General features: G+C 30.1%; 2 protein-coding genes across 2 annotated transcripts; one reads left to right on the forward strand and one right to left on the reverse strand.

The window, feature by feature from the left end:
• Window positions 1-27: 27 nt before the first annotated feature.
• On the reverse strand, window positions 28-5877 carry LOC144837809 (max dimerization protein 1-like). The gene is made up of 6 exons (XM_078693073.1): window positions 5684-5877; window positions 5185-5272; window positions 4853-4885; window positions 4133-4247; window positions 1940-2111; window positions 28-1424 (listed from the first exon to the last, which is right to left on the reverse strand). The coding sequence occupies exons 1-6, from the start codon at window positions 5748-5750 to the stop codon at window positions 1312-1314; spliced, it is 588 nt and encodes a 195-aa protein (XP_078549199.1). The 5' UTR covers window positions 5751-5877; the 3' UTR covers window positions 28-1311.
• Window positions 5878-8013: 2136 nt separating this feature from the next.
• LOC144838719 (ras-related protein Rab-28-like) lies at window positions 8014-14445 on the forward strand. Its single transcript, XM_078694176.1, has 7 exons — window positions 8014-8245; window positions 8744-8840; window positions 9205-9293; window positions 9806-9935; window positions 10417-10520; window positions 11783-11860; window positions 12320-14445. The coding sequence occupies exons 1-7, from the start codon at window positions 8165-8167 to the stop codon at window positions 12416-12418; spliced, it is 678 nt and encodes a 225-aa protein (XP_078550302.1). The 5' UTR covers window positions 8014-8164; the 3' UTR covers window positions 12419-14445.
• The last annotated feature ends 1390 nt before the right edge of the window (window positions 14446-15835 follow it).

Raw genomic sequence — 15835 nt, forward strand, 5'->3', positions numbered from 1 at the left:
ATACGAAAATAACTATTAAAAACAAAATAATATATCCTTACAAACAGAATTTTATTCTCATCGAAGGCATTACTACAGGTATGAAACACAATACAATTAATTTATTATATGTACAGTCTTTGTTTAATTTACAAAATGGATTTGATATTATGAAGGGATAAGAGTCACCTGATACACCAGTAGTTCACAAATTTCATTTTATCTACCGTAATTCATTCTGATGTTTCTTTATTTACATATAAACTATTAACTATACATATTCAATTAATTTTTCACTGCAGACTTTTTAAATTCATTTTATAAATGTAAGATTAATCAGTTGTCTGTGAAAATTGATTCCATATAATGTTTGTTAACCAGTGTTAGTATAATAATGATGGGAGTCATTATACTAGCACTGGATTAGCATAAAATATAAAAGAATTAACCAAAATAAAAATGAATAATTATATAACCATTCAATGAATGACATAGAAAGTGCTAGGTGTGCCATTTATAACCAATTATTGTTGTTGTCCTATACAAAACAGGTTAACAATTTGGCAATGCAAAAAGCACATTAAGTTATTAAATATAAATATATTGATGCAGCATTTTGAATGCATGACTTATCTGCAGAATGGAATCACAGTGACAGGTACAATCATAACAGATGATAATAATATTAATAATAAATATATATTTTTTTAGTTTACAGTTCATAAAATTAGACAAACTACAGTACAGTACAAATTGCAAACCTATTAGGATTTACAAACTACACGTACAAAAACACTAGCTTCACTTGCACAATGACAAAAACAAAAAGTTAATCATAAAGCAATGTGTTTAAAGAAGATGCAAAAAGCTATTATAAAGCACACAACCCCATCAATGGGTTGAAGATGTAATCAAACGGAATATGTGTGACAAAATATTAGTGAAACTACAGCAGTCATTTAAAGAATCCAATGCTTATTGTATATAAATCTATAACTATATCAGAGTAAAGAATATATATAGTCTTGTGTTGAGGTTATCACAAACTAATTGCTGTTATAGCAACATGTGTACTGTTGAAATGTATTTCCAAATAAGATTTAAGTATGAGCCAGTCAGACTGTATCTTCTAATATCAGAATGTGTTGAAAATAGGAACATCGAAGGCACTATGCTACAATAAGAAGGTGCGCATATAGTTTAGACTGTTTGATAATACTGATGAATTGTCATAGTTATTTCACAGAAATCCTCTTCTTTAATAATGGCTGCTTACCAATTTGATTTAATCTTTTTGTTTAAAAATATTTTTTGCTAGATAAATATTGAGCATCATGACAAATGCTGGACAATTCTCAACTCTGAACTATTAACAACCAGACCGCCGTCTGACCCACTCATTTGGTCATCGCTGTCGCTATTATATCCAATCACATCAATGTCATCTAAAGAAGAGAATAAATAGAACAAAAATCATGATTAAATTGGCAAGAAATCAAGAAAGTCATGGTTGGAGAAGCAGGTTTCCAAAAAAAAAAAACAAAGTGAAGAAATTTATTAAAAGTGTGGTGTCTGTCAACAAACATTAATTTTGTTTTGACAAATAAAATACCACAAAGTCAGAAGTGTGATATTTTTTTCATTATGTATTAAAAATTGATTATTCAACCAGGGCAGGCAATAACTCAGTACAAATAAGGAAACAAAAGCAGGAAAACAATAGCTATCGTCAGATGAGCACTTCCTCAAATAAAGGTATGTAATTCAAAATTATTAAAACTGTAATTATTTAATTAACCATGAAACAATTTTGCATTGAAAAAACAAATCCACAGCATTCAATGAAAAAGTGTAACGCATGCAGTGCTGCAGCATTTTAATAACTGGCCTTGTTAATTTCTATAGATTGTCTGTTTAATACAAGGACAACATTTTGTTAATCAATAACTGATAAAATCACCTTTTTCAGAATCACTAGAAGATGAGAGACAGCTGCCAGTACTATCTTGTCTTGGTTTCCTAATTGATTCGCCACAATCGTTAAATTTACCAATTCTTTTCATCAAATGATATTGTTTTTGCTTAAGTTGCTCTTTTGCTGTGATAAGATATTTATCTTCTTCTTCTAAATCCTGTAAATAGAGAATTCGATTAAAATTAAGAATACATACATGTCAGTCATTTGTGTAATAGTAATACATCTTGTACAGTAAGTTTTGAAATGTATACCGTATATGTCCAAGTATAGTCCCAGGTTGGGGAGAATTGGGTTATTTACAAAATGTTAGTGTCCGGATTTAGCCTAAATAAGGGGGTGGGGTTATACTCAAGAATGGTGGGATTAAACTCGATCTGATCATTTAACCAGGGATTACTATAGAAATCCTGCAATAAACATAATTTCAATGAAAATTCATTCAGCAATGTGTCACATTGTAGGTAGTATAGGTGGATTACATATTGGTAGTATTATCGTCTCCTCGACCAAACTTTGTGTCAAGGGGGAGTGGGGAAAAATTTAAATTTGGGTGTTTTACCACAACATAGCCATGATATTATAATAATTATTATCATAGTATATTGTAAAATGCATGTTCTGTGCTACTTTCATTTCACGTTTTCTATTGTAAATTGTATTCCAGTTTAATTCAAATCACATTTCTGTTTTTTAAATGGACAATAAAGTATATATGACTATATATGACTATGACTAATTCATAAATATTTTAATGACTCTGTAAAACAAATACATTATAACAGTTTGAGTTAATACGACCCTGGGGTTTGTGTAATTTGAGTAGTTTTATTATAATCAATACAGAGGTATTTGAACAATGATGCCAGCCTAGTCCACTTGCATTAGCATCATGTGTTTTAATTTTAATGGACAATTACTGTACTCAGTGTACACTATTCAATCATGTGTTTGCAGAATGGAAACTGCATTGAAGCAAATTTTAATTTTAATTATTACTATTAGAATTAATTAGTTGAATAATGTATACATGTTCAATTTAATGTTAAAATACTATTGTTTTAAATTTATTTAGAAAATTACTACATTACAATTATTTAAAAGTAAATTTAGAATACTGCTACAGTATGACTATACTATGACTTTGAGTACGAATTAAGATGTTAAACCTATGTTGGCTGGTGTACTTCCTTTCCACAAGCCTAATCCCATCCTCTGATTTTAAATGTTATTTCATTTAGTAAGGAGAGAAGTGACTTAAAAGCCCATGGATAATCTTACTCCATGGGGTAAACTGATGGTAACTACTATGTGTGCAGTGAACTGGAAAAGGGTTTCCCTCCTGTTGCTTCCTTGTTTTTCAGCTGCCCTGAATACAGGCTAATATAGCGCAATGAATACTTATTCTTGTTGAACCAGGCTTAAAACTCCCTTAAGGCTTATTAGCATTCTCCAGACAATTGTATCACCTGTTTAAAAATTGCATTGTTTTATTTTACCATGTAACCATGTGTGAATTGTATCGCAAATAAACGTACGTAGAAGAATTTGCTGATAAAACGTGTAATATTGATAGTCTTATTTACTTTGCTACAAACTTTATGACTGTATTATGGTATTTAGCGTACCAAGGTACAGAATCCATGTTTGTTGTTTAAATTAATGATCGTGTTTACCATGTCACATGTCCCATATGACAACTAAGGCACTATTATCTATATGTGATAATTATTGTATTATATGTACAATATTCTATATTTATATAGGGGTTTTTTTCTAAATGCACTTCTATCAGGAAATAAGAACAACAAGCATTTCTACGCAAAGGTAGTTAACAATAGATATGTGGGCGATTGTAATACTGAAGTTCCTGACAAATAAATTGAAATCATTACTAAGCATTTAAACAAACAACTTAGCTTCTGTTAATATAATCTAAATGTCAATTTAAGAGGAAACAAATTGTTATGTTATTTCTTAGGAAATTGTAATTTGTAAAAAAAAAATTTTTTGTAAATTGTAAAATATTGTTTGGCTAGTAAAACAATTGATATTTTAGAAATGGTAGAAACATAAAAAAAAATATTTTTTCATTCAAACCAAAAAATTAATATATCTATAAGCAAGTAAAAACAATGAAATCACGAAAAATTATGATAAAAAACAATTAGTACTTACACGAATAAAGGCTTTTGCATTAGTTAATAGACCTAAAGTGGTATGTCTTGATGATTCGGATTGCAATGGAACGATTTCTTTTAGTTTTTCAAGGCATGTTCGCAAATGTGCTCGCCTAATTAAGAAAAATAAAATTATTAATTACAAATATTTTAATTTAAAGAGCAAGAAAAAATTTTTCAATATATTTTTTAATGACTGTTATGTTATACCAATAAGATAAGTATAATATTGACTAAAATTAACAGTACAGAGAATAATTTATTTTAAATGCATTAGTATATAAAAATCAATGATTTGTGAAAGCAAATAAAAAAATTTGCAAAAAAATATTATTGTAATATCAATAATACTGTATTATAAATTATATAGTATAGAATTCTGTAGTGGCAGTCATTCAACCAATTTATTATAGTGGAAAGTATATAATATTAATTCTGAAAAGGTTAATTGTTTACACTACGTGTGAATTAATTAGCACATGATACCAAGTAAAGCATGGTCACACCCAAATTACAATCATGAGACTGATTACCGCAAGATATAACAGGAGATACACACGTAACTAGCCATTCATTTCCTGACAATGAGCCTTACTACAACAACAATCAAATGAATGCAAATGCCACACAATGACTCATGCATAATTCATGACTCAAGGTCAGCAAACAAGTATAAACGGCCCTGAGTTTTTGGCGGACTTCTATTGTATTCCCTTACCTGTTCTTCTCCAATTCATTGTGGGTTGAACGGCTGTGAAAGTTAAGAAAAAAAACAACAGATTTAATACTACATTTATCAATGGAAAGATAATAGTATTATTATAGGCCCTAGTAGTAAAACAAGTCACTCTCAAATATAAAAAATGCATGAAGCACATTTTGTATATAGCCTAGGCCTAAATAGTAATAAGAAGAGGAGGCCCAGAAGCCTATAATGATAATAATAACATTGTAGTATATGATTAAGTTTAATCATGATGGAGAAATATTCTCCATGGTTCAATCATCCCTTCGTGAAATTATGTGCAGAATTTCAAAACAGTCACAAACCTGCTTGTATTATAATTTCGTTTTGACTTCATTTTTCGTTTAATATTTTCATGATGATTACGTGGTAAAGTGGAAGCATATCCATGTTCTAAAATGTAATAGAAAAGAGTATTTTAATTTGTATCTAGCCTAGGTAGGGTCAATTATTTATCTGATCGACAACAATGTTTATCCCTCGTCCAGGGATGGGCTGATCGATTGAGAAAAACAAAATAAATTTTAAAAATACAACTCAAGTATAATTTTTTTCTTTAAAAAATTACTGAATTGAATAAGTAAAAATACCAAATTTAGTATGAATATATTAGTCCTCTTCCGCCTACTTTGGAAATTCCATAGGCCTATCTCTGTATTATTTACTTTCTGACGAAGCAGACAAGTCTTGACATCCCGATCCATGTTGGTACATTGCCTGTGTAAAGCATTGCCTTGAATGAATTGATCATCAGCTGTCAAAACGGAAACGTTCCAAGTTTATGGACAAAATCATGAAACTAACCTTTTTCCCGTCTCTCTAAAAACTCTGCAGCTTGAAGAAGTTGAGATACGTTAATCATTGATGCCATTATAAATAGTAAAACCTCCAAAAAACAGAGAAATAGTTAGGAATTTTTCAACCTCAGACAACAACGTTTCGGGTCACTCAGCTGGTTTGTTTTGCTCACACTTGGTACGTTTCGTTCTACACGCACGTTGATGATGAGGTCAAATGCAAACAAAGAGTCACGTGGATCGTTCTTGTCTATGATTGGTGCTTCTTCTCCAAGTTACCGACGCTATTTTTAGTAGACCAATCAAAACAACTGTTACAAAAACACAGTCCATGGCGTATCCACGTGGTATATAATAATACCACACCCAGCATAACAACAACATCACCGGAGTTGTCACGCACACACACGTTTTACACCATGTGTCTTTATTTCGCATGAGTGTATTACAAACAATGGTGGATTAACTGTGCATTATCCAAATCAGTATAAAATAAATGTTATAGACATTTTTTTTAAATACATATAGTAGGCCTAGGCTCAGATCTAAACAAAATTAGTTAGCTCTGAAGCATAATAATACTAATAGGCAGTCAACAGTAATTATCCAAATAAAAAAACTTCAGTCGACTGTGCGTAGAGGCCTACAAACGTCCATTCGGAATATACATGCTGTTATGTGACCTAATAATATTAATAACAGGTTACAGTTAATATTAATTAGAATTATAATTAAAAGCTTATGATAACAACTATTTGATTTATTCTCACATGTTTAAATAGATCTATATCACAGTTCAACGTAAATTCAGACGCGATTAAAACTTCTACTTTATAATTTCAAAAATGTTTAGAGGAATACTAGCTTTTATTTACCGATATGTATATTTTTGTAAATAATTTCTATATGTGGATATACAATCGAAAAAAGGGTTAACATTTAGTGATAGTAATAAATAATATAGGTTAAGGTTCGGCATGCACTTTTTAAAAGACACTGTAACTTTTCAACGTTTTCCTCGTTTGTTTAATAAATTTAATAAAACATAGGTATAGGCCTAAATAATTAAATCTTCGTGTGGGTGAACTGGACTATCTATCTATATTCTAAATTAATTTAGAAGATCTCCGTTTTGGTGTTCTAGTCTCTAAAGCAGTAAAAAAAATTCTGCAAAATGTTAAATTATATAGAAACGTAGCATTTGGGAATAGTATTTTTTTCTCTTCTGTATGTTTTTGGTCTATATGCCATGTTTTAATTTTTATTTTTAGTTATTGCATGTCAGTTGGAATTCCCGTTTAGTTTTTATTGGCACTATATATTATTTCTAGAAACGCAGGGCCATTGTATCAAACCCACGTGTTATATACATGATCACATGGTTGAACATAATCAATATACTTTCGATTACACCGATCCGTTGCGTAAATGATTTGGACAATAACATCGTCGCGGTGTTTGCATCACAATGGGTTTATTACAATCGTTTATTACAATACTATTTCGAACAAACAAGCCAATGAATATTAATGGTTGAATCGGATATTTAAATGCATTGAAAAAATCATAGATAAGAAATACTGAGGTGCAGGCAATTATTTTAATATTTTTAATTATTTGTTATTTAATATTATTAGTTGAATGTATACGGCCGGTACATACATGCCCGTCAGTCTAAATGCTGCACTCAAAACGAATAAGTTTTTTGAAACACTCATTTTTTAGTTTTAAAGATGTATTGTCCCCTAGAACATGAAAAATGAAGATTAATTAAAAAAGACTTTGAATAGGCCATTTCACAGTTTTAATCACTTCGGTGGAAAAAAAAAGAATTTCATTAATAAAAAGACAAAATAACGATTATGTGACATTAAAATGGCATTCAACAAAAACATTGATCAACATTGATAGATAGAGAAAGTCTTTTTTTATAAATTCAATTAAATAAATCTACGTAAAATTCAAACGTACTTGATTTGAAAAACTGTCGAATCAAACCAAATAATTAAATTTTAAATGAATAGGCCTGTCATTTTAAAATGTAAAAAAAATAATAGTATTAAATGCAATATAAATAAGCTTATCAATTATAATGTCACCCGATTTCTTTTCCAAGAAAATAGGCCTATAATATCGCGCGCGTAAACTTCATTTTTTTCGCGCGCATATGCAGCATGGTGGTAAACATGGACGTACCTGGGGGTTCATATGAATTGAAGAATATTAAATTTGATGATTGATGATTATGACGATGATAAGAAAGCAGCAGCAGTCATAAAACACGGCTGTACTACAAAGACTAACAACAACAGTTTTCGTTGCAATGGTGATGTTTTGATTGCACACGGTGTGTGATGTAAAAAATGAAAGTAACTAGGGCCTAGCTAACCTTATATTAACAAGCTTTTAATTTGTGCATCGTTGAAAATAAAACCTGTTCTGTAGCTTTTAGACATTTGTAGATGCTCTGAAAACAATTTGTATTGAGATGTCTGATTCAGAAGATGAATCAACTGACAGAGAAAAACAGCTGAAAATCGTTTTGTTGGGAGACGGTGCCTCTGGAAAGGTGAGTGAGACCGAGGAAGCTGCCTGTCGCCTGCGAGAAAATCCTATACTACTAGGCCTAGCTAGCCTATGGGAACTATAATACAGATGCCTACTACAAGTACAAAATACAACTGTTTAATAGACACTAGGCCTAGGCCCTATTATTAATATCTGATCTGATTACTGCATAAATGATAATATTTTTACCATTTTAACGGTTTAACCATCATTTTATTTTGACAATTTTAGGCATAAATGGCATATAGGCCCTAGTAGGTATTGGCTTTTATTTTATGTATGTAAAAGTTATGGCCTTATTATTTATAATAATAATACAAAAAGAAAACTTGGGCTATTAATATTAAATAAGGTCTTCTACTAAGCGTACCACTTTAGCCTAGATAGTAGGCTTAGAACCAATAAACAATTAAATGAATGAAATATTGATTATATTTTCGTTAGTATAGTAATAATAGTAATAATAATATGTAAAGTAATACTAAATTATTTGTTTTAGACATCATTGGCAACTCGTTATTCTCAAAATCAATTTGGAAAGCAATATCAACAAACAGTTGGTCTAGATTTTTTCTTACAGAGGATAGTAATTGGAGGTAACATCTTTTACTTTATACAATTTTTTTCTTATAATTTATACGTCTCACTTTCTCAATTGCAGATTTGTATACTGTGTACTACTTGTAGAAAATAACTAAAATTGAATTGAGTATGTCTTTATAAGCTTTATGAAAACACTAGGCAAATCCCTACAAAGGTTGACGTTTGGTACAAATAAAGCATATATAATAACATTAATGTTCGTTTATGGTAAAATGATAAAAGAAAGAAATAAAGATGAAACAAATTATCGCAATAGGCCCATATAGTATTTAATTTCACATAAAATTTATTTTATAACCTTAAATTAGATCCAAAAATATGTAGGGAACGTGTCTTTAATTTTTGTTCTATATATAGGTAAAAGTCATGTGACGTTACAAGTGTGGGACATAGGAGGACAGACACTTGGCGGAAAGATGCTAGAAAATTATATATATGGTGCTCATGTAAGAAGAAATTATTCAGTTATATTTATCATCAATAATATTAATGAGAGTGTCCCTGTAACTAGAAAAAGAAAGAAATAAGTACTACTGTTAATGGTCATCTTAAATTTTTAATTGCGTTTTCTTACAGAATAACAATAATACATTAAATATTAATTCTCACAGATTTTCTCATCTTTTCTGAGGTCTGTAGAGGGCCTAATATGAATGTCCTCAGTTTTCAGTTAAGCTTGAGGACGATAATAAATACCTTTACCTTAATTCATTTTCATTTTCACCGGACAGTTTAACATTTCTTCTACGCCTGTAAATTTAAAGTTGTATGAAGTTGAATTTTATCATATTCTGTATAATTTATATATTTTTTTATCAGTACTAAAGCCTTGTCTAGACTAAACTAAACTTTAAAACTTCATCACATTTTTTTGTCACATAAAGTTTGATAGTGTAGACAGAGCTTTAGAAATTGGCTTCTTAATTCTTTATTAATATTATATTATTATTATTTATAGGGTATTCTCTTAGTATATGATATCACAAACTACAATAGTTTTGAGAATGTCGAGGATTGGTTTCAGAAAGTTAAAAAGGTGTTCAGTGAAGCAGATAGTCTACCAAGCATCATGTTAGTTGGCAATAAAAGTAAGTTTGTGTCCTAATGACTTTATGAAAAGTGATGAATTGAATTGTCAATTTATAAACATTCTATTGTCCTCGAGTGTATCATTTTACTCTTTGGTTTCTACTCTGAATCCGGAAATCATGTGTGAATTTTTTACTTTTTGGCTTCTATACCTATTTTCTAGCGATGGATCCCCAGCATAAGTTGTTCAGAAATAAAGTTTAATTGAAAGAACACGTATGTTGGGTCTTTCGGAATATTACTCAAGATCCTCTTGCATTACAATGTCAACTACATTCTTCCAAAGGCCACTAGTGATACAGTACACTTCAAAGAACCCAATGCATGTATTATAAGAGTAAGGGGTTACCTCAGTGTAGCGGTCCATCATCCCCTGCCATTCAACTTGGAAGGCACTGCTGGCTGCCATGGGTCCTCTGCAGAAGGCCTAATCCTCAGTTTTTTTAACATTGTACCATGTATATAATGTTTTTTTATCAGTGGATTTAGAACACATAAGGGCAGTGAAGCAGGACAGACACCACAAGCTTTGTTCCGAGCACAATCTACTAAGTCATTTTGTATCAGCAAAGACTGGAGACTCGGTAAGAGTAATACACTAGGCCCCCAATCCCCCCCCCCCCCCCCCTTCGTTGTCATCCATTCCTTTTTTTCATATTCTTCCTTAGTTAAAAACATTGACAATAACTTACAGTATTCAATTTTTTGGTAAACTAGATCTTGAACTCTTTTCTTATGTTCTTTATTTTTGTTATGTCTTTATAATTATCTGACGAAATAAATAAATTAAACAGCAGCGAGTCCTTGACGGCCAACTACCATTCACTTTCCATTTGCCAGAGAATATCCATAATATTGAATAACATAAATAAATTATCTAGATTAAGGAAATACAAATATATCCTATTCTTTTACTGTTTGTTGACATATTGCTATGGCAGCAAAGTTTTCTTAGGGTATTACCGATATTGTGTACAGGTATTTCAAAGTATAATGACAGGTATTTTCAGACCAATAAATGCAGCGGCGCATCTATTGAACTTCGGTTGTGGTTTAGTTTCGTTTCTACAGATTTAACTGTTCATTGTTATATAAAATTGAATTGAACACTAATTTTTAAGTATTAATAGATAAAGAGAAATTATCCACATTTACGTCATGCTGTGTAATTTCCCCAATTGTTAAAGTGTATATCAATTGACTGGTGTTAGTGCTGTCATGGTTCATTTGTTACTTTTACAACTGCTGTTACCTAGCATATATTGTTCAGTTATTCCAAATGTTGTAATAAAATACTGTAATCCTAAAGAATGAAAACAATTTTAAGACCTATTATATAAATTTCACATCTTTCATAAAGTATTGTGTATTATGCTATTTTTAAACGGTTTCGTTCTTATTTTCCATGAATGACAAGCTACTATGTTTAATTTAATCTCACCACTATGTATAAGATTATGTAGTGAAGGTTAAATGTATAGTTCAATTTATATCCTTTTTAAAATAAGGTTTCTGAAATGTAGTTCAGTCTCTACTTTCTTAATCTGTCCAGTTTTTTTTTTTTTACGAACCCCCTTTTCAAAGTACAGTACAGAGTTCAGTAGTGAAGTATGGTAAATAGGCCTAACTGGCCTGGCTCATGAATATTTTTCCTCTTTTGAAGAAAAAACGAACCCTCCTGGCTACAGACTTACTCTGTAGTCTTATACTGACAACCCTTCCCTACTCCAACATACACCCCCTCCCCCACCCCCGGTATTTTTATCAAGCCTCCGTCTTCCTTTGGCTTAAATAGTACCCAGTCACGACTACATTAATTTACTGCTTTTTTTTTTTTGTATTTCAGATAAATCTATGCTTTAAAAAGTTAGCTGCCGATATTTTAGGTTTGAAACTTACAAAATCTGATCTAGAACAGACTACAGTATCCTTTTCATGCAATTTTATTTGTTTTTAACTCAATTTTATTTGTTTTTTAACTCAATTTTATTTGTTTTTTAACTCATGGTCATGATGTTGAGAAACTTTATTTTCAGGATATAACAGAAGAATAAGTTTGCATATAACATTAATATTTAGTGAACGGTGTACTATAACAAAAATCCATACACAGGATTTGAACCCCGGTCACCAAGTTTGTAAGTAATCTTACTCTAAGCTTTTAAACTGTAGCCATAATAGTTTTGTTTAACTCTATAATATTCCATTCTGTTAATGGTGGGTTCTTTGCTGTTGAATGTGAATTGAAATTCTTAAAAAAATATAAGATAAACCTACGACACATTTTTTTTCAATATTGATGTCATTTATAAATCAATGCCGACTGAATAATTAGTGAATTAGTAATAATGAAAGACGTTGCTTCCTTATCTATCAAATTCAGCAAGTTGTAAAGGCAGAGATAGTGAATTACAGTAACTCAGCATCGTTACCACGACACCCAGCAAGGCAACCAAGAAGCTCAATGTGTTCAGTCATGTGACACCTATTATCAACATTTTGTTTTAAATACTCATATATATTATTTCAAATGTATTCTATCCAGTCATTTCTATCCAGACCAAATATTATAGTCCTCCTCAGTTCTGAAAAGAAAATTAATTCTGACCAATCAAATGCTAGCATACTAGATACTCATCTGTGATTGGGCATGAAATCACAACTACCGTAACTAACTTTGAATGAGTGTTCTGCAAGTTGACAACTTGGTAATACAGGTACCATGAACATACAGTATAAATTAGGTCCATGGTAATACAAAATGTATTATTAGGATAAAGCTGAGCTTTACAATTACATTGTTAAAAGGGGTGGGGAAAACCTCCTTTTGTTCTTATGACAACTCTCATGGGAAGGACACATGAGTGTCATGCAGAAAAAAGTTGGTAATAAAATGTATTATGATAAAGCCAGGCTTTACAAATATATTTTGAAAGGGGTGGGAAAAATCTCGCTTCTTATAAAACACTATTATCCAACCCTTCAGAATATATTGACAACTCCCATGGAAAGACATATTTGTTGTTGACGCAATTATATATGTTGTAGACACCTACATGTTTCTGTTTGATATACCTTGCTATTGTCTTGATTTATATTTAATATTGTAGAGTGTTATGTATAATAAACATTTTAGACTTCCAAGCACCGTACCTTGATATATATTTACAATGAAGTCATTTTATGTACAGTATATTTATTCTTTCTTGTAAGTTTGTGTTTGTTTATTCGGCCATTAACAAATCAATATAAAAGTAATAAAAATAGAAAGTCGTACTAGCAAAGTAAACAAGATTCTTTTGCTTTTAAAGTCAACATCAGCATATCACTTTCAATTTCTGTTTTACCTGTTGGTTGAATCCACTACTCATCCGGGTTTAAAGTTTTTATTGTTTATTATAAATAAACCTTTGTATTATATTCCCAGTTATTTTGAAACTGAAATAGAAAGCATCATAAAATAGGCTCCCTTTTGGTAAAGTGATACCATTTTTCATAATGCTGTAATTTAGGAAATTTATTTGATTATTGACTCTTATTTAAATTTGAGGCATTTTTTTACATAAAAAAAATACTATGTGTATTAAACATTTTCTAAAAATAACTAAAGTTATAATTAATGTTGTTGCAAAATATTTAAACGATACAATTTTTAAACCCGGAGCTACCATTTAAACATTCACCAAGAAATTAAACAATATATTATGCCGCACATTTGTAATATAAAACATGCTTAAATATTTAACAAGGAATTTTTATTTCTGCAAGATTTATGTTTTGTTTTTCTTTTGTACTAAGTACTGTTTATATTTATTTTTAGCAAAAACTAGTATTAGATATTGTTTTGATTTTAACCCTGATGCTCAGAAATAAAACATTACCTACTCCTCAAAAGAATTATTTTGATACAGACCCTCCTATGGGGACCAATTTGTTGCAGTTTGCAATCATCAACAATTATATACAAAAGAAGTGTTATAATTAAGCAATTGTTTGCTAAAATACTAAAATTGTCAACTTATGGGCAGAAAATTGAGCAAATTGTTTTACAAAAGGGATCGTTCACACCAATTAGGCCTAATAAAACATGTTTTTGGTCTTTAAGTAGAATTTAAAGAAGATGCAGATTTTATTTTTTTTTTACAAAAGGGCACAAATAATCTTATAAAAAATAAAATTATTTACATACCACTTTTGTAAGATGTATTAAGTGGAATAAAAATGGTTTATTTCTCAATACAATACTGTCTGTAAAGAAATTAGTACAGTATTAATGTACTTCATACTGATCAAAAGCAATGTTAAAACCAAAATTTCTCTTTTATAAATTAATGATCAAATTTGTATGTTCATCAGGGCTGAAAGAGGTGTTAAGGAGACATGTAATTGTGATGTAATGTCTGTGCAAAACTAAAAGACAACAAATTATTTCCTTTGCATGAAGGATTTGTTTATGAATATTTTAATGTATGTACATTTTAAATGTGTGAATAAAAACATATATACAAAATGAATGTTTCAATTTATTTTAAATGTTTTATCAAATAGTTAAAGGAACTCACATTTGTGGTTGTGGGAGACTAGACTGTGCAGTGCCTAAAAGATAATCCCATACTTTATTTACTCTTTAATGGCCGCACACAAATATTAATGAGGCACAGAATACTGTCAGGTCATGTATGTTATATATCAGCTATACAGTATATATCAGCTATACAGTATATATCAGCTATACAGTATATATCAGGAAAGAAATAGGTGCTGCATAGGCAGGATCATGTATAATACATGGAGAGTGAAATTGTAGTGATATTCACAAATATTGTGATATGACATCAAATTGTGTCCATATATGGACACATCACATTTTTTTTTTATTTTATAGTGTAGACAGAACACTGTACAGACAAATGACAACTAACTTGTTGGATACAGTAACTGTACTGGGAAATTACTGCATATACACTGTACACACAACATACACCATGCACAACCAGGTTTTTGTAATAAATACTACATACTACGTACCAACATTTTTAGGATGGATGGAAAATTACCTTGAACTACAAATGATAGTAAAACTGAGGATTTAAAGGTTTATTTCAAGGAAATGCAATAAATCAGGATTAGTAGTAACTGAAGGTGGATTAATTTATTCTTTATAAACCTGGATTAAGAAAAGATAATCCACTTTTTATATCTTTACCTCGATGGACAAAAGATATTTTCTCAATGAATGAAGGAAATAGTGTCCAGTTCATGTTTTTTTTTTCTTTTTAAATTCTAATTATATTCTATAATTAATTAACTTAAGGATGTCTGCCACCGATAGAAAATATTAAGTAAAGTTATCATTACCGTGTCTGTATGCTGTAAACTATATACTTCCGTAATAAAAAATGATATTTTAAGTCAATTGTCCTGTTCGTGATTCTCACTCTTCCTGGATTTAAAATGAATACTGTATTAGTAATTTTGACCTCACGTTCTGCTGTCATCAGGTATACATTAAAGGTATCAAAAATTCATCATTATGAATTTTATATGAAATACAGTTTGACAGACAATTTTGACTATTTTGTGCCTTTAAATTTCATTTTTTTTTTTAATCTTTTTTTTTTATCACATTTTTTTTTATGTGACATTAAAATGGCAAATTCAACAAAAATTATTTTTCAGGGGGTCAATATAACTTTGATACTGTATACCTGTTGCATTCATATTTTATAAATGAAATCATTGTTTGTTCACATTTTTTTATGGAATTTAATAACATTATTATAACTGCAAAATGGCCTATTCAAAGTCTCATTGTATTAATCTTAATTTGTCATGTTTTTGGGGACAATACATATTTAATATTATATTGTGTAGACAAAAGTTGTGGTATGAGGGCAGC

This window comes from Antedon bifida, chromosome 3 (assembly GCF_963402885.1).
Source record: "Antedon bifida chromosome 3, ecAntBifi1.1, whole genome shotgun sequence".
In the NCBI taxonomy this organism is placed as follows: domain Eukaryota; kingdom Metazoa; phylum Echinodermata; class Crinoidea; order Comatulida; family Antedonidae; genus Antedon; species Antedon bifida.

Bases quoted from the DNA above. Each gene is read 5' to 3' on its own strand.
- LOC144838719 (XM_078694176.1), top strand. From the start codon at position 8,165: ATGTCTGATTCAGAAGATGAATCAACTGACAGAGAAAAACAGCTGAAA. The intron at 9,936-10,416 runs GTAAGTTTGTGT...TTTTTTTATCAG, and splicing joins CATGTTAGTTGGCAATAAAA to TGGATTTAGAACACATAAGG. The intron at 11,861-12,319 runs GTATCCTTTTCA...TATCAAATTCAG, and splicing joins CTGATCTAGAACAGACTACA to CAAGTTGTAAAGGCAGAGAT.
- LOC144837809 (XM_078693073.1), bottom strand. From the start codon at position 5,750: ATGGCATCAATGATTAACGTATCTCAACTTCTTCAAGCTGCAGAGTTT. The intron at 4,886-5,184 runs GTTTGTGACTGT...TAACTTTCACAG, and splicing joins CGAAATTATAATACAAGCAG to CCGTTCAACCCACAATGAAT. The intron at 4,248-4,852 runs GTAAGGGAATAC...TTTCTTAATTAG, and splicing joins AATGAATTGGAGAAGAACAG to GCGAGCACATTTGCGAACAT.